General features: G+C 47.3%; 2 protein-coding genes across 3 annotated transcripts in view; one reads left to right on the top strand and one right to left on the bottom strand.

Moving 5' to 3' along the window:
* Positions 1-2,405: 2,405 nt before the first annotated feature.
* On the bottom strand, positions 2,406-7,231 carry Naif1 (nuclear apoptosis inducing factor 1). Its single transcript, XM_075985845.1, has 2 exons — positions 6,486-7,231; positions 2,406-4,550 (listed from the first exon to the last, which is right to left on the bottom strand). Exons 1-2 carry the CDS (start codon positions 6,994-6,996, stop codon positions 4,078-4,080), a joined length of 984 nt encoding a protein of 327 aa, XP_075841960.1. The 5' UTR covers positions 6,997-7,231; the 3' UTR covers positions 2,406-4,077.
* A 744-nt stretch (positions 7,232-7,975) lies between these two features.
* Positions 7,976-22,253, top strand: part of Slc25a25 (solute carrier family 25 member 25) — a 34,696-nt gene continuing 20,418 nt past the window's right edge. The window contains exon 1 of one of the 2 annotated variants that reach the window (XM_075985835.1): positions 7,976-8,346. In XM_075985835.1, the coding sequence (XP_075841950.1) occupies positions 8,089-8,346 (258 nt within the window). In that variant the 5' untranslated portion in view covers positions 7,976-8,088. The remainder of the gene's footprint in view (positions 8,347-22,253) is intronic. The other variant, XM_075985836.1, reaches the window with a different exon arrangement.

The raw sequence follows: 22,253 nt of genomic DNA, 5'->3' as shown, positions 1-22,253 counted from the left end.
GCCTGCGCCACCAGTATTTTATGATGTTTCCAGTGTTTAGTGTTTGGTACTCATAGCTATGGCAACAAAGCTTTATCTTTTTATTTATTTGTTTGTTTACTTTGTTATTTTTTGTTTGTTTGTTTTTAGTGACAAGGTTTCTCTGTGTAGCCCCAGCTGTCCTGGAACTCGCTCTGCAGACCAGGCTGGCCTCAAACTCAGACATCTGCCTGCCTCTGCCTCCCAAGTGCTGGGATTAAAGGCTTGAGTCACCACCTTCCAGTCAATTTAATTAAAAAAAAAACCTCCAAGATTTCCTTCTAAAGAAATTAAAAAGTCTCTAAACTGTGGGTTCCTGTAGTATCAAAAATAAATGCTATTTTTAAAGTACCCTTTCTTACTTCTGGAGGGAGAATCAGGGCACAGCCTCAGTCTGGACAAGGCGAAACCAAAGTCCAACCAGGCAAACAGCTCAGTGCTCAACATCTGGCCTTCCTCAGGGTCCTCTGGTCCCCAGGAGGCTCAGCTCACCTCTCTGGCCCCACCCTCAGGCAGCACACACAGCCTGACTTCTAGGCTCCAGCTGGCTCCATTTCCTGTGGCTGCTTTTCCTGGTAGCCATCACTTGGCACCAGTATCTCCAAAACTGCTGCGGTCCCTCTCCTGGGGTCTCTTTAGGAACTCCAGCCCTGCCACACAGTGCCAAGCCTCAGCTTCTCTCCATGACCCCTTCATGCTCTTAAAACCAATACCACCTCTGTTACTCTGTAGACCAGCCTGGACTTGAACTCAGATCCATCTGCCTCTGCCTCCTAATTGCTGGAATTAATAGTATACACCATCACTGTCTGACATCTTTCTTTCTTTCTTTCTTTCTTTCTTTCTTTCTTTCTTTCTTTTTTTTTTTTCTTTCTTTCAAAGACAGGGTTTCTCTGTGAAGCCAATAGTCTAATTTTGTTATTAATTAATTTATGTATTTATTTTAGCTGTTCTGTTTTTCGTCTTTTATCCCTGTCAGAGTAAGGTGGATCACCTGACATAGGACAGAGAAGAAACTTTCAAATAAGCATGCTTGGGCCTAGAGAAGGGGGAGCCATAACCCAGCCCCAGATCCAGCTTTTCAATAAAGTAGAACAGCATAAAGCAACTTTAATATTACCTACACCCTGAGGGCATTTGAATTCTTCCTAAATTGAATCCAGTGACCAGGAAGCTCAGAAATAAAATCCGAGCCCTGGCCATCAAAATAGTCATGGCAAGTGATATTAACTGTGGTGGCTAGCAGCTGTCAGCAGCAGAGACAGTAAAAACAAAACCAATAAATGCAGAACACAGAAAGCTCACACTGAAAGGAGACCAGCCAGAAACAAACATGTGGTGTCCACCATCGTTCGTACATTCATCTAAGCCTGATCCATTTCCATCTTGGCTCCCATGTTTGCAACAAAACTTTTACAAATGCAAGACAAACGAGACACAACAGCAGACCAGCAACCTCAGCAGGGACTTGCAACGTCTCCCTTTTTTGCTTTGGATGGGATAGAGTTGGGTTCCATCAATCCCAAGATCAGGATCCCAACAGAACCAAATGTCACGGGAAATGACTCTGACTTACCAGGGTAGGCCTCTGTAGGTACTGGCTGCTTCTCTCAGCATGGCTGTTCATTCTGACAGTCCACAAAATCGAAAGCTCATGGCAGAGCCACAGAATGTCTCAAGGTGTGCACCTCCTGAGGTCTAGAGTCCCAGAGTGAAGGTCCCGCTTTAGATTTTGGTGGGTAGTCTGATCTCACTGGGGTCTCCAGAAAATATTAATCCCATCAGGTGAGAAGAAGACCACTACAAGTTTTGAGTGAAATCTGAAGTAAGCTTTATTGAATACTGGCCAGGACGATGGACAGTGGCCAGGTCCATACCTGGGATTCCCAGAGTATGACACTGAATGACATTAGACAGGGGCTTAGAAAGGCACAACCTGCAAGGCTGTGTACTTCCCACCTTTGTCCAATCAGGGGCAAGCATACATCCTGACTACATACATACTTTCTGCTTACATACCTCCCATCTATGTGTGATCAAACACATCCTGGGCAGTAGGGCCAACCAAGCTTGTTTACAGAAGCAAAGACACAGGGCTTGTTGTCTTCCATGAACAACAGCCCCCGGTGTTCCAGGAAGTTACGTCCTTTGGCAAGTGGGGCTTACAGGTTAGAGGCATTTTTGTTTTATAGGCCTCTTAAGCACAGTAATTTAAACTTAAAACGTAATTTTAGCTATCAGAGGCCAGCCAGGGAGACACAGTGAGACCCTGTCTCAAAAACACAAAAACAAAACAAAATGAACAAAAAGTAGGTGTGGGCCAGATTTAGGCTGGAGGTCATAGTTTATTTCCATGTGTGATTAATAAAGACACAGAGAAGTGTATAAAAAGGTGATATTTCTTTAATTTAATGTTGTGACCTGGAAAGACCAAGTTAGCTTATGTAATCTAGGCTTCCTCTTTACACACAAATGGAACAGATAACAAGATTGGCTCAGATTTCCAACCCCAAGGAAGAGCCAAACTGGGTCTCAAATCTTTAGGAAGTCCCTGCAGCAACCCAGCTGGGCCCAACAGGCTCCACAGGGTGAGGGGTCCCCCCTCGTTCCCCTCTCTGTGGATGCATTACACACGCCTCCTTGGAGAAGGGGCCAGCGTGTAGCCCCACCTCCTGTCTCCAGGGGATCTCTTCCTGGGACCACAAGCATGGCGCCAAGTATCTCTGTGTGCACGCCTGGAAGGGTGGCTTGGCTAAAACCTGGAACTCTGCTGTAGCCACTGGTCATGAGTGACTCAGTTATGGCAGCAAAATGGCCACTGGGAAGGAGATGTGGGGAGAATGAGTGCTCAGCACTCAACAGCAAATCTCAAAGCTATACAGACAATGCCTGCCTGGCTGAGGTTTTTGTAAATGCCTCAGAGAGAAGGTGGAAAGACAGACAAGTCCTTCAGCCCTCTGAGACTATGTCCTGCTTGAGCACAGAATTAAGAGCGCCCACTTTCTGTCTCACCCCTCCCCTCCCACCTCTTACATTCAAGGACAGTCCCTGCTTTGGATTCAGTCAGCCAGTGGGGGGGGGCATCGACAATGCACCAGGCACCGAGTAACAGAGCAGGGGCGGGAACACTGCTGAGCAGGGCTCTAATGCACACTGTCTTTCAGATGTGTGGTTCAGCACAGAGGAAACAGGGTGGCCACAGAGCCTGGAGCCCTCCCAGAAGGGGTTCGGCTATAGAATAAATACGACTGGCTAGACGTGAGCTCTCTAAAAAACTAATACTAAAATAAAGTCAAAATTAGCGGTTCGCCTCAAGTGCACTGCAGCAGGAAACAGGAGTCCACAGGGTTCGCCTTCTAACTGACAGCACCTGAAGCCCACCTGGGTCAAAGTCCAGGGTGGGGCAAACTATATAACAGCTACCCAGAGGCGTCATGGAAGACAAGAGAGTGGCCAACCCATCCCCACCACACACAGCATTCCTGAGCCAGGCTGGCTGCATGTGTCTTGGAGCATTTCCAAGAGCTGGGCTGTGCCAGGATGGTGGTGGCACACAGCAGTAAGGAGCGTCCCCTGAGAATGGAGGCACGGTGGGAGGAAGAAAGGGCTGGGGTTTCCCAGTGGCGCTGGGAGACATTCTTCTGTGGGTGTTATTGCATTTCTGCCAGCGCCACTGGCAGGATGGCACTAGAAAAGGTGGCGTACCTGAGGTGGGGCAGCCCATTGAAGATCTTGTGCCGTGCGTGACACGGCCCCAGTGAGAACCAGTCTGTCTTTATAGTTGTCCCGGACGGAGTCTGGGCAATGTCTCAAGCCTTAGACCTTGACAACATACAGCCCATCGCCAGCACACACAATCCCAGCTAAATCTCCCAGATTTAAACAAGGCAGCTCCACTGGGTCCCGGAGCCCAGCAATTTCCTTTTCCCAGTCCCCTTCATTTCTCAGACTAATAAGCCCCAAATATCTATCCAAGAGGGAGCTAGCCACATGGTCCACTTGAAGCCACTCACAGAAACCACTTACAATCATGGCAGAGCGCTGGCTTGACCTCTGCCCTCACTGGAGGATGCTGTCTGGCTGCCCATTCTGGGCCACCTGTCCAGGGTCAGGGGCCGGGGCCGGGGTGGGTGTGTTACTCTGCAGGTAGCGTCGGAAATCTTTAATCATGGGCCGGAGAACCTGGATGAGGACACTCAGGGCCGCCTGGGTGCCCTCCATGGCCTGGGCCTGCCGCTCCTGGGCGCAGGCCTGCACCTCCTGGGAACGCCGGATCATCTGCAGCAGGTCATTCTGCTGCTCCAGGTGCTGGGCGATCTCCTTTATGTGGAGGTTGGTGACCCGCTGTTCCTGGATGAGCTTGGCCGAATTGAGGGCGATGCGGCTCTTAAGTGCCTGTGGTTTGACAGATGCGTCTGCATGCTGAGTTATCATCTCCACCGGGGCCTCGGTTGGCAGGGGCTGAGGAGGCTCGGCTGTGCAGTACTCCACCACTCCCTCCTCCAGGGTGTGAAAGGTGGCCTCAGTGGGGACTGCCGAGAGGAAAGAACAACAGCAGAAGCAGGTCATTGTTTGGAAGAAATAGTGCTGGCTCTGCAACACGGGTAGGACACTGAACCCTGTGTGGCAGGGAGGCAAAGGGGAATTCAGGCCTCCCCTGGGTCTATTGACATAAAAACACAGTATCTGAGAGGTGCAGCCCTCTTTGTTCCTCCAGGACCTTGTATATGGAAGCATGTGCTTTACCCTCGAAATACTCCTCCAATCAGATTTCAGGATTGTACTCTATTGGTAGCCAAGGGAAGCCCCCAGATCTGACAATAATGCCAGCAAAATCTTAGGATACTCATCTACTGCTCTGCACTCATTAGCTCAAGGAACCCTCCAAGTGACAAGAGGTGGACACTGTCGTCTTCAGTTTCAGAGATGATGAAACAGAACCAGTTTTCTGGGCCACTTTGAATTAAGTTCATCCCTTCTGTGTGACCAGTCAAAGAAGGAAGGGCCATAGCAGCTCACGTGTTCAGAAAATGCCTCCCTGTCTCTTTAATCATCTTGGTTCCGAAGATACCTAAACATCCAGCCTGGTGGGGGTGGCGCACACCTTTAATCTCAGTACTCAGAAGGCAGAGGCAGGTGAATCTCTTAGTCTGAGATCAGCCTGGTCTACAGAGCAAGTTACAGGATAGCCAAGGCTACAAAGAGAAGCCCTGACTCAAAAAATAAAACAACACCAACCATAAAAACCAAAACACCAAAAAATCCTAAACATCCTTGAAGATGCTGTTCCAGAATGGTACCTGAGTTGGACCAGCGCTTTTCCTCCTCTTCCCACTTCTTATGGACTGGAGAACTATGCAGAGGAGAGCACACACCCACACACCATTGAGAGTCTGGTGGCTACAGTTCAAAGCCTATCATGGCCGAGCAGAGTTCACAGCTGTGGGCACACATCCTTATCTCAAACACAAAACCTAACCAAAGTTAGCTCTGTTATCAATGACGAGAACCTCCAAAGGGACATTAGGTGCTTGGGTCTTCGTGCATGTGGGAAATGTCAATCTTGCTTATATATTCTATATGTTCATATATATGTAGGTACACATGTGTGTGCGCACGTGTGTGTTTGTGTTCATATGGATCAGAAGACAACCTCAAGTGACATCCCTGCAGTGCTGCCCACATCTTTTCTTTATTGATAAAGGGTCCTTCACTGGCCTGGGCCTCTCCAAATAGGCTGACTGGCTGCTAGGGTTACAAGTGTGTACCTCCTTCTATTTTCCCTACCTTTGAATGCCATCAACCATATGTTCCCTTCACATCAGGAACTCTTGGGTTTCTCCTCTCATAGTTAAGCTATTCATACATACCTCATCTGCCGTAATAGAATACAATTGGCCTATATATTTAATTTTTGCAGTGCTAAGCAAGTATTCTACCACTGAGCTATCTCCCTAGTCTCCAGGGAATGGTAAATACTTGGTTTTTTTTTTTTGTGCCTAACATACATGTCTTGATGAATGGATGAACAGATAGAAATCATGACGGTCCTGAGACGTGCCTGGTGAATGTGTGTGTATTGAAAACATAGACTCATAGACTACCTTTGTGCAGAATGGACATCTCACTTGGGCGTAGAATTCCTAGCTAATCATTCAACAATATATATCCTGGCTGCCTAGGAATACAGCAGATCCTAAATCCCATGGGGCTACAGATACAGTCTCTTGTCTTCAAGGCTATATAGGTCAGCAAGTGGGAGTCATGGACATCCAGCTATCCACATGCTGAGGAAGTCCCCAAAAGAACAAGATCATTTCTGTCTGGGGAGTTCTTGGAAGGCCTTATGGTCTTTCAAGATCACCATCTGCCTTTAGACCCTAGGCAGCCAATTTGCCCCAGGCTGCCCCAGCACTTGCTGACCCTTCCCATTTATGCGGCAGAACTGAGCAGGAGAGGTCACTCACTCTGTGTCAGCGTGACCGTGGCTGCAGCTGCCGTGGCCGTAGGTCCAAGGGCCACGGGATGGATCTCTGTGGTACTGGGCAGGCTGATGATGGTGGCCTCACCCAGCAAGTTGCAGATGCGCTGTTGCATAGGGGTCAGCAGTACTGGAGCTATGGCTGCGCCACTGCCACCACTGCCACCGCCTGTCCCAGGTCCACCAGCTCCATCCTCTTCTGTGGGCCCTGGGGCCTCGCCACCTTCTACAGCAGCTCGGACTTGGGCCACTTTGCGGCGGACTTCGGTCTTGAGGTCGGACCACTTCTTCTTGACTTCGGGCAGCTCCCTACGGCAGGTGGCCACAGCGTTGACTCTTCTCAGGATGCCATGCCAGGCTGCACTCTTGGCAGCCAGAGGGACCCCAGCATTGAAGTGGTTCACCAGCAGGTGCTTCTTCAGCTCTAGTTCTTCCACGATGATCTCCACCTCCCGCTCTGAAAAGTTCATCTTCCTCTTTTTGGCTGGAACAGCCATGGCCCCTCCTAGCCTCACTTCTTAAAGAAATTATAATGCCCTCAACAACCCCAATTTCCCTTCTCTTCTTTTCCAGCCTCGCCTCTCGCCCACTCCCCACCCCCAAAAAGGGGGACAAGTAGGGCTTCCTTGAAGCCAAGCACCAGGCCTTAAGTAATCCCCCTCGCTACGCAAAGTGCGTAGGGCCCAGCCCTGACCGGCCCGACCGCTGCCAGCCAGCTGCGTAATGGCTTCCTGAATCTGCCTCTTCCGCTGGGGTGTGCGGAGATCCGCCCACTTCCCTTCTTCCCGCCCCTCAACACATCCCTGGGAAGCCCCGCCCTCCAGGCTGGCGTGCCTCAAATCACTGGCTCTCCAGGCCTCTCATTCCTCTCAAGGACACACCTATTTGCCAGAACTGGCTTGCTCATTGGTCTACAGGCTTGTCTGTCTCATCAATGCGTCCGCCCACATGGCCTTTATTCACACCCATTGGGAAATCAGTCTGTCGTTCAGTTTTTGGTATTGCGACTATTACATTGTTAAATTCAAGCTATTTTATTGGTAGTTTACGAGACTACTAGAAACGAATCTTCCGATTTTGGTTCGTGTTTTCGGTCTTGAGCAGTCGGTGCATTACATTTTCACTTTATTCATTGTTCCTAAGGGTGTCTGCTAACTTCAGTCCACAATTGCCCTCCTACAAATCTCATTTCCACGCATAGCTACGATCTCTCCGCACACAGCCGCTCCCCCAGCCTCCGCAGTCTAAGTAGCTCTTCTGAATGGGAACTGGACACAGGGCCTCCTGCTAGCCTAGCGTCAGCCAATCCCCGCCTCTCCCAGTTTGAATCGACTCCGAGCCAGCGTGGTGGCCCCGCCTCCTCATTGATCCGGGAGCCGCCATCACGGCCTGTGATTGGGCGGCAGTGTACCAGGGTCCGCGCCTCCGCGGGCCGCGGGGCGGGGCTCCCGGAAGCGGCCCCTCCCTCCAGCCTGCCGGCTTCTCGGAGCCCGCGCTCTCCGTCTGGGTAAAGTCGGCGTGCTTCTCCGCTCTCCGGTAGCCTGCCTGTCGCCCTCAGCCCCGCGTCCGGCGCCCCCGCCTCGCGCCCGATGGTGAGCAGTGTGTTGTGCCGCTGCGTGGCCTCCCCGCCGCCGGACGCCGCCGCCGCCGCCTCGTCGTCCGCCTCGTCGCCGGCTTCCGTAGGGGACCCGTGCGGCGGCGCCGTCTGTGGCGGCCCGGACCACCGGCTGCGTCTGTGGAGTCTCTTCCAAACACTCGACGTCAACCGCGACGGCGGCCTCTGTGTCAACGACCTGGCTGTGGGGCTGCGGCGCCTGGGACTGCACCGCACGGAGGGCGAGCTCCGGGTAAGCTTGCGTGAGCCGTCCACGCGGGCAGGGAGGATTCCGGGAGGTCCTGGGAGCAATCCTCGCCGCGGGGACGGGCTACGGGGCCTTTGGCAACCCTCTGGAGCTTGGCAGGCTTGAGTGGACGCTGCAGGAACCAAGCAGGACCCCTGGAGTTGGGGGTTAGTGTCCCTTGACTGACAGATGGAAAGGACACTCACACTGTGTTGAGCGTGGGACTCCTCAAGTGGGTGCCCGGGACGTAAGAAAAGCTCGTCGTAGGTACAGGTGGCACCCTTGGGTCTCTTTGATGGGCAGAAAGCCCCTTGCTCCTACTTTCCTTAGGGCAGAAGGACAAATCTCAAGAATGCCTTCCGGACCTCAGGGTCAAGTTGGTGCCAACCCTGCCCCACACCCAGGTTCCTCTGCATCCATTCTCATCTTCACCCCACCCTCTTTTAATCCCTCTCGTTTCCATGCCACCGGGGCTCCTGGTTTGGTTGCTCGCAGAAACATGTGGGTGTTGTGGGGAAGAAAAAAAAAATGGGAACTGGGTTCTAGGCAGATGTATGTGGATGTGGGTGGTGCCGACTGAACAGTTCTGGCTTAGGCCCAGCCCCCATGGCTGTTCCAGAACACTGGGGTCACGAACCCTTTATGGAGTTGGAGTGTGGATACATTAAAGAATCGGAAGAAGGAAGATTCTTTTTTTGTTTTTGTTTTTTGTTTGAGACAGGGTTTCTTTGTGCAGCCCTGGCTGTCCTGGAACTTGATCTGTAAACCCGGCTGGCCTCCAACTGACAGAGATCTGCCTGTCTCTGCCTCCGGAACGCTGGGATAAAAGGCCTGCGCCATCATTGCTGGGCTGGAACATTTTTTTCAAAAAGTGAAAGTGGGGTTACATCTAAGGATATAGTTGGCTGGAGTGGGGTGGGCCAAATCCAGGAGACAGAGGCCTCCGGAGAAATGGCCACCTCTGGGGCTATAAGAAATAGAAGTGAGAAGCCCTGAGCAGTGGCTTTTTCTTCCCTTTCGGTTTCATGGTTGGGTTCCCAGTTTGACTTTAGCTGTGGCTGTCCTTTACGTTGTTTTGGCCTAGTGTGGCATACAGTATGCTTGGTTCTGCTGAGCAGTTTGCCTAGTAACTTGTTTCTTTCCAGAGTTTGTGTTTGGTTTGTTTGTATGTACAGTAATTAAGAATCTCATAGCCAAGTGTGAAGAAAACCTGGTAAGATGGTAGTGAATTATGACAGTTTGTTGCTTGGGTGGGCACACATCAGGTGTCATGTCCAAGATAATCTTAGATCAATATCCAAGATATTTGGCCTACTTAGGATCAGCGTAGGAAGCCCAAGCACAGCACTGTGTAATGTAGAATCCTTGGGTTAAGCCCAAGAGATTTACAGATAAGGTTTCTCTGTGTAACCATAAGAGCTTAGTTTTAGGGGCTGGAGAAATGGCTTGGTAGTTAAAAGCATTTGCTGCTCTTCCAGAGGTCCTGAATTCAATTCTCAGTACCCACACGGTGGCTCACAACCATCTGTAACTGGATCTGATGCCCTCTTCTGCCATGCAGGCATACATGCAAACAGAGCATGCATGTGCATAAATAAATCTTGTAAAAAAGAAAACCAACTATTAAAAAAGTTAGCTTTATACAGAATAGTGTTATGAGCTGGATATTTCCATCTAATTCATCTAATGAGTAAATCATTTTCCTTTGTTTTGTTTGTTTGTTTTGACGCTGGGTGTTACTATGTAGTAGTTCCTACTGTCTTGGAACTCACTACATCAACCAGGCTGGCCTTGAACTCGCAGGGATCTGACTGCCTCTGCCTCCCAAGTGCTGGGATTAAAGGTTATTTTTGAAGATAGAATAGCTAAACTCAGAGGATCTGTGCCCCGGGTGTGGGGGAGCAGTGCAGCTTGGGGGTCCAACTGAACCTTGCTCTTAGGAGCCTATACAGTTGTGTATGGTACCAGGCACACAGGAAACAGCTGGCTGTGGGAGCGTGTTCCATGTTTATACCAAGCTTTGTGACCCTGCAGGAGTCACCATGTGCTGGCATTCATAGCAAATCTGATATTGATCCTAATCCATTTTTTTGGCAGTGATTTTTGACTAAAGACAAATAAGGAGAAAGTAGCCATTCTCCAGTACTAAGAGGAAGCCTGTTTGTTTGAGACATTTTCTGGCTCTGGTAGCTCAGGCTCAGAACTCATTCTATGTAGCCCGGACTAGTCTCAAATGCACAGCCATCTTCCTACCTCAGTGTCGCTGTGTGTCTGCCCTGCCCCACCCTTCCATGCTGGATTATAGTTATGAGCCACCACCCAGGTAAAAGAAAACCTTTGGTTAACCGAAAAGAGCTTAGCTCCTTGTGGTTACTCTGACTCCACAACATTTGACTCTTTGACCTTGGTTCTGTGACATGAATCTTTTTTTTTTTAGAGGATTGAACATCGATTTATTAAAAAGTCAAAACTCCCAAGAGTGGGAAATACCCTAAAAGTTTTATTGTTACTGTTAACCCGGAGCTCTTCTAGCTTTAAAAAAAAAATTTAAGTTAACATACCAAATAATGTGTGTCATTGGGTATCTTCATATGTGCTTCATTAATACTTTGTCTTTACTCGTCTCCCTCCCTCTCTTCCAGCTTTGAACAACTTAAATTGTTATGCTGCTTTGAGAAATATTAGAAATGATTCACTTTATTAGTTTATTGCTTTAGGGGAAACATTTAAGCATTAGAAAGAAAAATGTTCCTTTCTGTAAATAACTAGGCCATAGCGAGACCCCGCACCTCTTGCACACCCCCACCACTTCCTGTTGAATTCATTACTATTTGCTGCCTAAAGGAAAAGGCAGCGCGGTTGTTTTTACAGAACTGGTACGAGCCAAAGAACTTGGGGACCCCTTGCGTAGAAATTTGCCTGCTGTGGGATAAGCTTTGACAAACATGGTGCAGCAGGAAGCTGCTTCCTGTGGCCCATGGGAAACTGGTCTGAGGTGGAGGTTTTCATAGGAATCAGCTGTGAGCTCTTATCAGCAGATGCCGCGAACAGGGGTCATGTGACTCCACAAAGCCTCTTGCTAGCTTAAAACAGCTTGACGTGAAGTTTTCTTTTAAAAATAAACCAGTAAGTTTTGCCTTCTGCCTTTGTTCCAGAAGCGACTGAGACAGAAAAATTACTTAAAATGGAAATGGGCAGAGAAATTCATGGCAGCCAGGCAGGGAAATTTTCTTCATAAGGGGCATGTGAGGAAGAAGCCTGTCTTGGGACAAAAGGAAGGGAAGGGTTTATTAAAGAAAGAACTAAAAGATGACATCACCGGCAGTGACTTTAGGGAGATGACACTCAGACTGGGCTACTTATAGCACTGACTATTTTGGGCATTTTCATGTGACCAAACAAAATTTATGTCTTAAAACAAATTTAAAACATAGGTTAGTACTTGGCAGCCAAGTAAAGGAAGAAAGCAGTTTGTTTTACCTGTAAACAGCTGTGCTTTTCTCTAGATAAGACTTGTGGGCACTCACAGGGGCAAGAGTTTCATCCAGAGCATTCAAGATGCCGTGTTGTTTGCTATTCTAGAGCCCTACAAAAACAAACATGACAGTAACATGATTTTACATCATTTTACAAGGGAAGAAAGAACCAATCCAGAATGATGATGCTTTTAGTGGTAGCATGGCTTCAGGTTAGGAGAGTGGCTGGGCAGGAAGATTGCTTGAGTCCAAAAGTTTAACGCCAGCTTGCCAAATATTACAAGATGCACTCCTCTCATCTTTAGTGAAGTGAGATCCAGACCTGGCCTTTGGGGAGAACTTGAGAAAGATGAAGCCTCCCCAGTGTTGGGAGGGCCAACACAGGGTCCTACGCAACTGAAACAAGTCATGTGCCCCCGAGCCACATCCCTAGCCCAGACACCCACTCAGAAACAACCACGGTGCTTCCACAATACAGCCTTCAAGGTTATCCCAGACATCCCATCAAAGAGCAAGAGTTCATCTTGCCCTGTCTCTTTCCCTGACCTGAGTCATGTACACAGGGCGTAATCTCTGTTGACTTGAAATTATCAAATCAAACATTGTTACTGGTGAGCTAGTATCGTTTAACTAGACAGCATCTCTAAACTTCCGACCTTCTTCATATTGGCCAAAACTAGATAGATTTAGAGAAGATAGTCTTGCCTAAAGAAGAAAGGACTTATTTTTTGATACAGGATCTCACTTAGCCCAGGCTAGGCTTGAACTTGCTGTGTTACTGAGACTAACTTTAGAACTTCTGATCCCTGAGTGCTGGGATCACAGGTATGTGACACCGTGCCTGGTCCAGGACTCTGTGCATGTTAGGCTGTAGGAGGAGCCGCTTAGCCCCAAAATAATCACACAAAAACTGTATTAATTAAATCACTCTTTGGCCCAATAGCTCTAGCTTCTTATTGGCTAACTCTCACATACTAATTTAACCCATTTCTATTAATCTGTGTATGGCCACGTGGCTGTGACTTTCCGGCTAAAGTTCTGGGCATCTGTCTCCAGCAGGGCTATATGGTGTCTCCATCCTTCTTTCTCCCAGCATTCAGTTTAGGTTTCCCCACCTACCTCTACCCTATCAGGCCAAGCCAGTTTTCTTTATTAATTAATGGTAATCACAGCACACAGAGGGGAATCCCACATCACTAGGCAAGCACTCTACTAATCCAGATACATTCTCAGTCTCCTCCTACCCCCTTTGGGTGAAGACAGGGTCTCTTGTAGCCCTCACTAGCTTGGAACTTGCATCTATTCATTCCTGACTCAGCCTTAGAGGGTTAGGGTTACAGGTGTGAACTTTATGCCCAGCTATGGAAGAGCCTTTCCCTTGGGAAGGGGACAGACATCATTGGCAATAATGTAGTGGCCCATTAGGAAAACCTTAGACTGAGTGTGTTTATTAAATTCATTGTGCTATATTGTTGCCAACTTAGTTATTGACTCAAACTCATGATCATGGGACCAATTTGAAAAGTGTGTACATATTTGAAACTGGGCATAGTGGCCCTGAGGAGGCTAATGGGAGGGGGTTGGGAGTTCAAGGCTAGCCTGAGGTGCATAGTGAGTTCTTGCCTCCAAAATAATACCCCAAAGCTGATACTGGGAAAGATGGACCAAAATGATGAGTAGGAATACTTACTTCCTAGTCTGTCTGGAGTGAAGCTTCACAGATGCATCCCTTTGTTCAGAGAGACACTAATTACTAAGCTCTCAGAAACCACATGGGAGTGGAGCAAACATCCTCTGCTGGAATTCGTTTGTAATCCAGCTAAATACAACTGTGGGTAAAATCAGTGGACAAAATTATTGGTCTACCAAATGCATAGAATTTTCCCATTTCCTATTAGAATTGGGTTTTCTTGAGAACTGGGTTTTCTTGTCTTTTCCTTTTTTTTTTCTTCACACATATAACTTTATGTGCACTGGTGTGAAGGTATCAGATCCCCTGGAACTGGAGTTACAGATAGTTATGAGCTGCCATGTGGGTGCTGGGAATTGAACCCTGGTCCTCTGGAGGAACAGCCAGCGCTCTTAACCATTGAGCCATCTCCCTAGCCCTTCTTTTTCTTTTTCGGTTTTTTTGAGACAGGGTTTCTCTGTAGCTTTGGAGCCTATCCTGGAACTAGCTCTTGTAGACCAGGCTGGCCTCGAACTCACAGAGATCCACCTGCCTCTGCCTCCTGAGTGCTGGGATTTAAGGCACGTGCCACCACCTCCCTGCTAATCTTTTTCTTTCTTTCTTTTCTTTTCTTTTCTTTTTGTTTAAAGATGTGGTTACTCTCTGTAGCCCTGGCTATGCTGGAAATCACTGTGTAAACCAGATTGACCTTGAACTCTCAGGGGTTTACCTATTCTGCTTCCCAGAATGCTGGAATTAAAGGTGTCCCTACACCTGGCCTAGAATTTTGGGATTTGAAAGTCACTGACCACCAAAGTCATGCAGTTCCTGCTCAACTTTCCACTTGATGTAGGATCCTCTTGTGGCATCATTCAAGGAAGGTCATCTACCCTGTAACCTGGATCATGTTAGTTCTTTGTTATCTGAGACCTATAGTCTTATGTCAGCTATTCATGTGCTGAAAAAGTGCCTTCAAGAACAGAAGAGCAGTCACGCAGGAGCCCTTTAGGAAGCCAAAAACTAATATACCTATATGAAAATGTCAAAATGAAACCCATTATTTTATTTTTTTGTTTTTGTTTTTTTTTAAATTTATTTATTAAGGATTTCTGCCTCCTCCCCGCCACCGCCTCCCATTTCCCTCCCCCTCCCCCGATCAAGTCCCCCTCCCTCATCTGCTCGAAGAGCAATCAGGAAACCCATTATTTTATACACTAAAAAAATTTAGTAAAGGGCTGGAGAGATGGCTCAGTGGTTAAGAGCATTGCCTGCTCTTCCAAAGGTCCTGAGTTCAATTCCCAGCAACCACATGGTGGCTCACAGCCATCTGTAAAGAGGTCTGGCGCCCTCTTCTGGCCTTCAGTCATACAGACAGAATATTGTATACGTAATAAATAAATATAAAAAAAATTTAAAAAAAAATTAGTAAAAATTTGAAAACCACGAGTCATGGTGGTGTACACCTGTAACCCCAGAGTGTAGGAGGCTGAGACAGGAAGTTTTCAAGCTTGAAACCAGCCTGGGGTGCATAGTGTGAGACCTTGTTGACCTCTGCCCCCAGTACACATAACGAAAATTGGGAAACTTGCTGTGTTATCTTCCCGTGATGTCTGCTGATCCTGCTAAAAGCTGTAGGTGTTCACATGCACATCTCATGTAATGCACCTTGCATGGATTTTATGGCTTCCTGGGTTTGCTAAGACTCAGCCAATGCAAAGAAGCCAGTGGGGAGAAGAGCATGCATTTTATGTTCTGTCTATATAATCCCAAATAGGGTTACCCATAGATACAGAAAGTAGATTACTGGTGTTCTAATCCGGGAGGAGAAATAGAAATGTGGTAGGGAGGAGTGGTAGGGTTTCTTCTTGAATGCTAAAATGTTTTCAGGTGAAAAATGACTCTGAACACACCTACAGAGATACTGAAAGCTACTTTTTTCAAAAGGTTCTCCTGTATCCCAGGCTGGCCTTGAATTTAGTCTGTTGGCAGTGATGACCTTAACCTCCTGAACTTTCTGCCTGCCCTGCGCTAGGGGCAGAAGTAGGCCACCACACCCAGCTTATTCAGTGATGGTATTAAAGTCAGGGCTGTGCTTCATTGATAAATACAGCCAAGCCAAATCTCTGGCTCCCAATTGTGCCCTTTAAATAGTGGATCTGTGCGGTCTATGATCTGGACTCAGATGTTCCTATAGCTTGTTTGCTAACTGTAGGACCATGACCAGGAGGTCCACCTTTCCCAAGAATCTTTATCAGTATGGCAGTTTGAATCTCTCATTTCAGATGCTGGTTATGTGTATATATATATATATATATGTATGTATATATACATATATATATATATATATAGTGTGTGTGTGTGTTTGTGATTGTGTGTGTGTATTTTTCCAGATTTTGTCCACTTTTAATAATCTAAAAAGTTTTTTCTTTTAGATTTCTCTTTTCTAGTTGCTTTCTGTTGCTGTGAAAACACCGACTAAAGCAAACTTGGGGGAAGAAAGGATTTATTTGGTTTATGCTTCTATGGTACAATTCATCATTAAGGGAAGTCAAGTCAGGAATCTAGAGACAAGAACTAAAGCAGAGACCACAGAGGCTTACTGACCTTCTTCCTCTGGCTTGCTCAGCTGCCTTTTTATATAGGCCAGGCCCACCTGCCTAGGCATGGCACTGCCCATGGTAGGCTGTCCTTGCCCATATAAATTAGCAATTAAGAAAAACCCCATGGGCCAATCAGTTGGAGACAATTCCTCGACTGAGGGTACCTCTTTCCAGGTGACTCTATTTTGTGTCATTAGTTCCAGTTTTCCAAACAACAATCAGGTTTTTCCCTTCACCCAGACTTGCGTGCTCCCGGTTCACTCTGGCCACCAGGAAGCTTGCATAGAGTCCTGCTCTGACACCTGCTGCCTTCCTTGGTCAGAAGGTCAGGAGATCAAAGGAACTGCCCGCCTTAGCCTAGCAAGACTCCCAGTTCTTAAACAGCATCTTTGTTCTTGCCCTACCCCAAGTGCTCTGCTTCTTGGAACATTTTTGTGCTGCCTGACATGGTGGCAGGGCTGTCATCTGCAGCATGGCAACAGGCCTCCGATATTTTTTGAGACAGGGTTTCTCTGTGTAGTTCTGGCCACTGGAACTCGCTCTGTAGACCAGGCTGGCCTCAAACTCAGAGATCCGCCTGCCTCTGAAGTATTAGTATTAAAGGTGTGTGCCACCACTCCCTGACTAGCCTCCAGTTTTTTTATGCTAAGAATTAGAATGTTTTGCCGGGTGGTGGTGACACATGCCTTTAATCCCAGCACTTGGGAGGCAGAGGCAGGCGGATCTAATCTTTTTCATATTTATTTTTATTTTATGTATATATGTTTGCTAGCTTGCATGTATGTATGTGTGTATGTATGTATGTATTACATATGTGCGTGCACCATGTGCCTGTCTGGTGCCAATGGAGGCCAGAAGAGGGTATCAGATTAGGTTCTCCTAATTTGCCCAGACTGACCTTGAGAGTTTACCTAGGCAATTATCCTCTGCCTTCCAAGTAGCAGCGATTGTAGGTGTGATCCACCGTACTGGGTCTGATACATACCAGGTGACTTTCCTTCTGTTGATTGTTTAAAAACATAATGCCTCAAATTGGTTAAATATGCTTCTGCCCCCAGTCTGTGCATGCGAAGAGTGAAAGGGTATGGGGAGTAAAGGGGGTGTGACCGTGGAGAGCAGACTCATCCGCAAGCTAAAGCAGTTTGGAAGCAGGTGTGGGTTCTGAGAAGCCTGGCCTTGTGAACCTTGGGAAGATTAAAATGAAGACATTCTAAAGGACGAGATTACTGTTTATAGATGTGGGTGTTCAGTCCAGATGTTTCCTGGGACACAGATGCTCACAGCACTGACCTTCAAGCATTTTGTGCTCATTAGTCTTGGGTAATGTTGCCTCGATTTCAGAGATGACTTTGAGGTTGAGAAGGCAAACTTCAATAGAGTTTAGTTAAAACCTTTGAAGGTTTTATGCTCTTGAGTCTGAGGCCTAGAGGTTGGGCCAAGTCAGTACCAGAACCCACTGTTTGGAGTCTACCCAGTTTAGTTCAGCACACAGTCTCCTTCCTCCTAAGGGATTGGAATTTACCCTTAGCTTTTACAATATTGCACTGGGTGTACATTCCAGCGACCCCAGCACTCAAGAAGAGGCAGAACTGCAAGTTCAAGGCCACTATGTATGAAACCAGATGAAACACTTTACAGTGTGCTCTTTGAGCTTATGACATTGGCACATCAGTGCATAATCCAAAGCCCCTCAAAAGGTAAGTGTTGCTCCAATGTGTGGAGCAGAAAAGACCTGAACGGTAAAGACAAGACACAAACAACAAACCCCAAAGGCATTGTTCTAAAGATGCATTTCCCTTTAAAGCAAATCAATTGGAATGAGTCAGCAGGAGCTGGATTTCCAGGAAGCAGGGGGTGAGTGGCCCCTTCTCCACTGGAGCCGAGGAGGGAGGCAGCTGCTGTCCCTGCTGTTCCTGCTGCTCCCTGAGCTCTCCTCATTATTCCAGCCACCCTGGGCCCACCTTCCTCCACCCTCCCCCCTTAAGAAAATTCTCAAGCCACTGAAATGTCAGTGGTGAAAACAGTAGAGGAGGTTAGTTTGGGGTTTTGTGTCTTGCTGGGGATCAAACCCTGGGTCCTGTATATCCAGGCAAATGCTTTTACACTGAGCCACACTCCTAGCCAGAGAGAGTAGTTTAGGTCACCAAGAACTGAGGAAACTGTGCTAAACCTTCCCCTTCAGTTGCTTGGCACAGTGAATCATCCTGTTAGATTAAAGCAGTGACAGTGGCCACCTTAGCCAGTTCCATTGGCTTTTGTACATCTCCACATGCTGAATCTCTGTTTTTGCTTTTAGTTAGTGTCGTGTATATTTATTTGTAGATAGTTATTTAGATTTTTATTTTATTTTATTTTGAGATGGTCTTACTGTGTGGCCCAGGCTGGCCGCAACTCAGGAGCCTCTGTCTCCACCCCCACCGAGCATTGGGTTATAGTTGTTCACGGCCATCTGTACTGGCTGGAAATGTTATCTTCAGGTGGACTTTGACCCCATAGGATGTTAGATCTGGAGCACATTCAGGTTTGCAGTTCAGCCTCCACACTCTGCTTACCAAGGAAGTGGCTCGTCCAGGGCTCTGCAGAGGCACTGGAGGGAGCTATTCCAGTAGCACCCTATAGAACACACTGGAACGCAGCTCACTTTTTTCCATTTTTCTTTCATGTTGTAGGTGTATTTTGTTTACTAGAGTTTCTTCATCTCCAACCTATAGGAAAAGGAAACTAGGACCAGAGAAGTAGATAGTTTCATAATAAATATATTTCGGAATGGTTTTCAAGAGCTAGTCTGGTTCAAGCAAGTCATTCTTTGTTAGAATTCTCCCAACTACCCTTGACAGTTCTGCTGCCTGTAGAAGGCAGTCTGAGTGGTTTCCTCTTCCTGCTCTTTGGTTATTTATTCCTGAGACAGACTCTCACACTTTACCCTGTCTGGCCATGAGTACATCCCTGTCTGCCTTTGTCTCCCAACATCCTTGTGGTCTTGGGAAGTTAAGGTGGTACCGCATCACTGATCTGTTTTGTTGGACTCTGCTGGGTTGTCCCGGCTGGCTGGGAATTCCTGGGCTCATATAATCTTCCTCCTTCTGGTTTCTATGTGCTGGAGCTACCTGATCTAACCTGATCCCAAGCTTTGATCCTTAAGTCAGTTTTTGAGAAACCAAAAACACTGTTTTTGGCAGCTCTGGGGATCAAATTCCAGGGCCTTGTGCAAACTGGTCATACACTGTCCCACTGAGGCTGCAGGTTTGTCTCTGGACTCCCAGAAAGTGGAAGGGTGTGAATGGGAAGGTTTTGTTTTAGGCACGTGGGATTTTACATGTTGGCCTCAGTTCGTATCTCTCAGGAACTTGATAGATAATCTAATCAGAATGAGAACCGTGGTCTTGGGAGAACGTAGATCACGGCGTGTTTCAGTGAAGACTGGTTTCATTCTTGTCCTAATTTTGTACACTTATTCTTTTAGAGACTAGAAAAAGGCATCTTTGTTGAAAAGGCATTTACCTTGAACGATGGGGACGGGCTTTCACCAGCAGGAACAAGCCACTCAGGAGACTGATGTGTAGACCTCTTGTTCTCTGCTCCAGTCAGGGGTTTTCTGTGTTTCCCTCCTCGATGCAGATTAGGGGATTCCATGCTTTTCATCACTACCAGCTTTACCGCCTGAGCAGTGCCAGGGGACAAGGGCTGGCTGTTCCTTGTTCCTTAATTGAGGGCTGAGTCACTGGCAGGAGGGTCTGGTCTGTTCACCCTGCCTTACATCCCAAAACTCTGGCTCCCATAGGGTAGCTTAGTGAGGAACTCAATTGAATTAGCTGGTTGATTCGTTCCAGCCTAGACACCCTTACCTGCTACAGTTGTGTCTCTGAAATAGTAAATCGTGACCATGTGGCTTTGAACTCCTGTGTCTCTTTGTACATTTGTATCTTTTGTTTGTTGGTTTCAGTTCTGGTTTTGGTGAAAAGCCTCAGAACAGTGATTCTCTATCTGTGGGTCTTGACCCCTTGGTGGGGTGTTGGGTGACCCCTTCACATGAGTCACGTATCCAATATCCTGCATATGAGATATTTACATTACAATTCATAACAGTAGTAGAATTACAGTTATGAAGTAGCAATGAAAATAATTTTGTGCTTGGGGGTCATCATAAGGAACTGTATTAAAGGGTCACAGCATTAGAAGGTTGAGAACCACTGCCTTAGAGCCTCAGGATTGACCCATTTTAGCTGGTGGACAGGGGCCTCCCTGTGACCTCATTGACATAATCAGTCCTCATTATGAAATCAGTCAGCCAAATCAACCTGGCTTTCTGTCAAATGAAGTTTGGCTTCATTTTTTTTTTCATTAAAAGGCAGGTGTTCCCTCTGACAGCACCTGTTCTGAATGTTATGCAAAGTAACGCAGAGATGAGTAGCAGGTAGTTAAATAGGTAGGCAGGCGTGGAGGTTGAGGTGGGCATCGTGGGCACGGGAGCAGGCACTCCCGTGGCTCTGTTATGAGGCTCCCGCGGCCCTCTGTGGTGGTCCTGTGTGCTCTGTGAGGACGTTCTACCCTGAACGCTTATTTCCTGGGTCATTTGGAACAAGCCATTTATTCAGCTGCTTGCCACCAGGTCCATTCCTTAGAATCTTTTTCTCAGCAGGTTCGGGTTCTTGAAGTGTAGTATACTACTGCAGATGGCACCCTCATCTTACTGAGCCGCTGACATATACAGGCTGCAGGTTTTGCAAGCTGTCTGTGCCAGCCCTGCGTTAGAGTTGGGTGGGCCTCAAACCCAGGAAGCCGAGTGAAGTAGAGTTAGAGATGTGGTAATTGACAGGTGACCCAAAAGAAACCAGTGAGCTCCCCAATTCTCTGAGTTAGGTGCCGCAGCATGAGAGATGGGCTATATTAACCACTGGGAAAGGAGGCGGCAAAGATGGAAGAGTTTAACCGAATATTGGTGAAGGACACATAAAGCACAGCTGGCCCTGGTCTGTGCAGGTGATGGGAACAGGTGGAAAATACCCTTCAGCCTGAATCTGGGTGTGGTTGTTAGAAACAGACTGGACCGCAGAGGGCCTTCTTTGATAGGTGCCCTCTTGTTTGGAGCCAGACCCTCTTGAGTGTTCTTCCTTAAACCTGGATTGTGAGGGTTCTCTCTGCAGCTGTCTCCTCTTTTGTACCCTGCCTCTGAATACTCAAACTGCTCTGATAGCAGCCTCATCCATTCAATGTTGGGAGATTAGATTACCCAGCTCCATTCGAGCTCCGCCTCTGCGTGAGAGCCTGGAAACTCCAGGCAGGAAGCTGTGGCAGTGCAGCAATTGCCTCCTCTACACGTTTCTCAGGAAGCACTGGCCTTTGTGTGTGTTCAATGGCTTGAAAGCATTGCTTCATATAGCCATAGTTTTTTCTTGTTATAGGCAGGAAGGTGTGAATCAGTTCCTGATAATCCTGACTGGAAGCCCTGGTGTTTGTAATTCAGCTCTGTGATATGGAGAAGTTTGATTAAAAGCCAGTACCTACTACATGAGGGAATTTTGTAGGCAGGAACCCCAAGCATCACTATCTCCTTCATTTTTCTGCCTTTCTGTGCCTAAACAGGGTTTAAGTGTATGAGTGTATTAACTTGTTAGATATGGCTGTGCCTTGGTAGGTAGAGCACTTGTCTTGCTTGGATAAGGCCCTAAATTCAATCCCCGGTATTACACACACACACACACATAGAATTGATGTGTTTATTTAGGGTCTTGGCTCTAGACTGGCCCAAAGTAGCAAAAACAGTTCTATTAACTGTCCCCATTTTGCACATAAGAATATTGAATTAGAAATGGGTCTGGTGGGGGGCTGGAGAAATGGCTCAGCGATTAAGAGCACTGACTATTCTTCCAAAGGTCCTGAGTTCAATTCCCAGCAACCACATGGTGGCTCACAACCATCTGTAATGAGGTCTGGTGCCCTCTTCTGGCCTGCAGGCATACATGCAAAACAGAATATTGTATACAAAATAAATAAATAAATATTAAAAAAAAAAGAAGAAATGGGTCTGGTGGCAAAGGCCTATAAATCCAGCTTCTTGCGGGGTATAGCAGGAGGATCAAGTTCAAGGCTGTCTGGATATAGAATGGGTCCAAAAGCAGTCTGAACAACTTAGAGACCCCATCTGGAAATGAAGTGTTTTGTTTGTTT

Source organism: Microtus pennsylvanicus, chromosome 9 (genome assembly GCF_037038515.1).
Source record: "Microtus pennsylvanicus isolate mMicPen1 chromosome 9, mMicPen1.hap1, whole genome shotgun sequence".
Lineage (NCBI taxonomy): Eukaryota > Metazoa > Chordata > Mammalia > Rodentia > Cricetidae > Microtus > Microtus pennsylvanicus.
The sequence above is the reverse complement of the archived record's forward strand: the minus strand, read 5'-3'. Positions and strand labels throughout refer to the sequence as shown.

Excerpts from the sequence above, each read along its gene's own strand:
- Naif1 (XM_075985845.1), bottom strand. The coding sequence starts at position 6,996 with ATGGCTGTTCCAGCCAAAAAGAGGAAGATGAACTTTTCAGAGCGGGAG. Across the intron at positions 4,551-6,485 it reads CACGGTCACGCTGACACAGA|TCCCCACTGAGGCCACCTTT; the intron begins GTGAGTGACCTC and ends TCCTCTCGGCAG.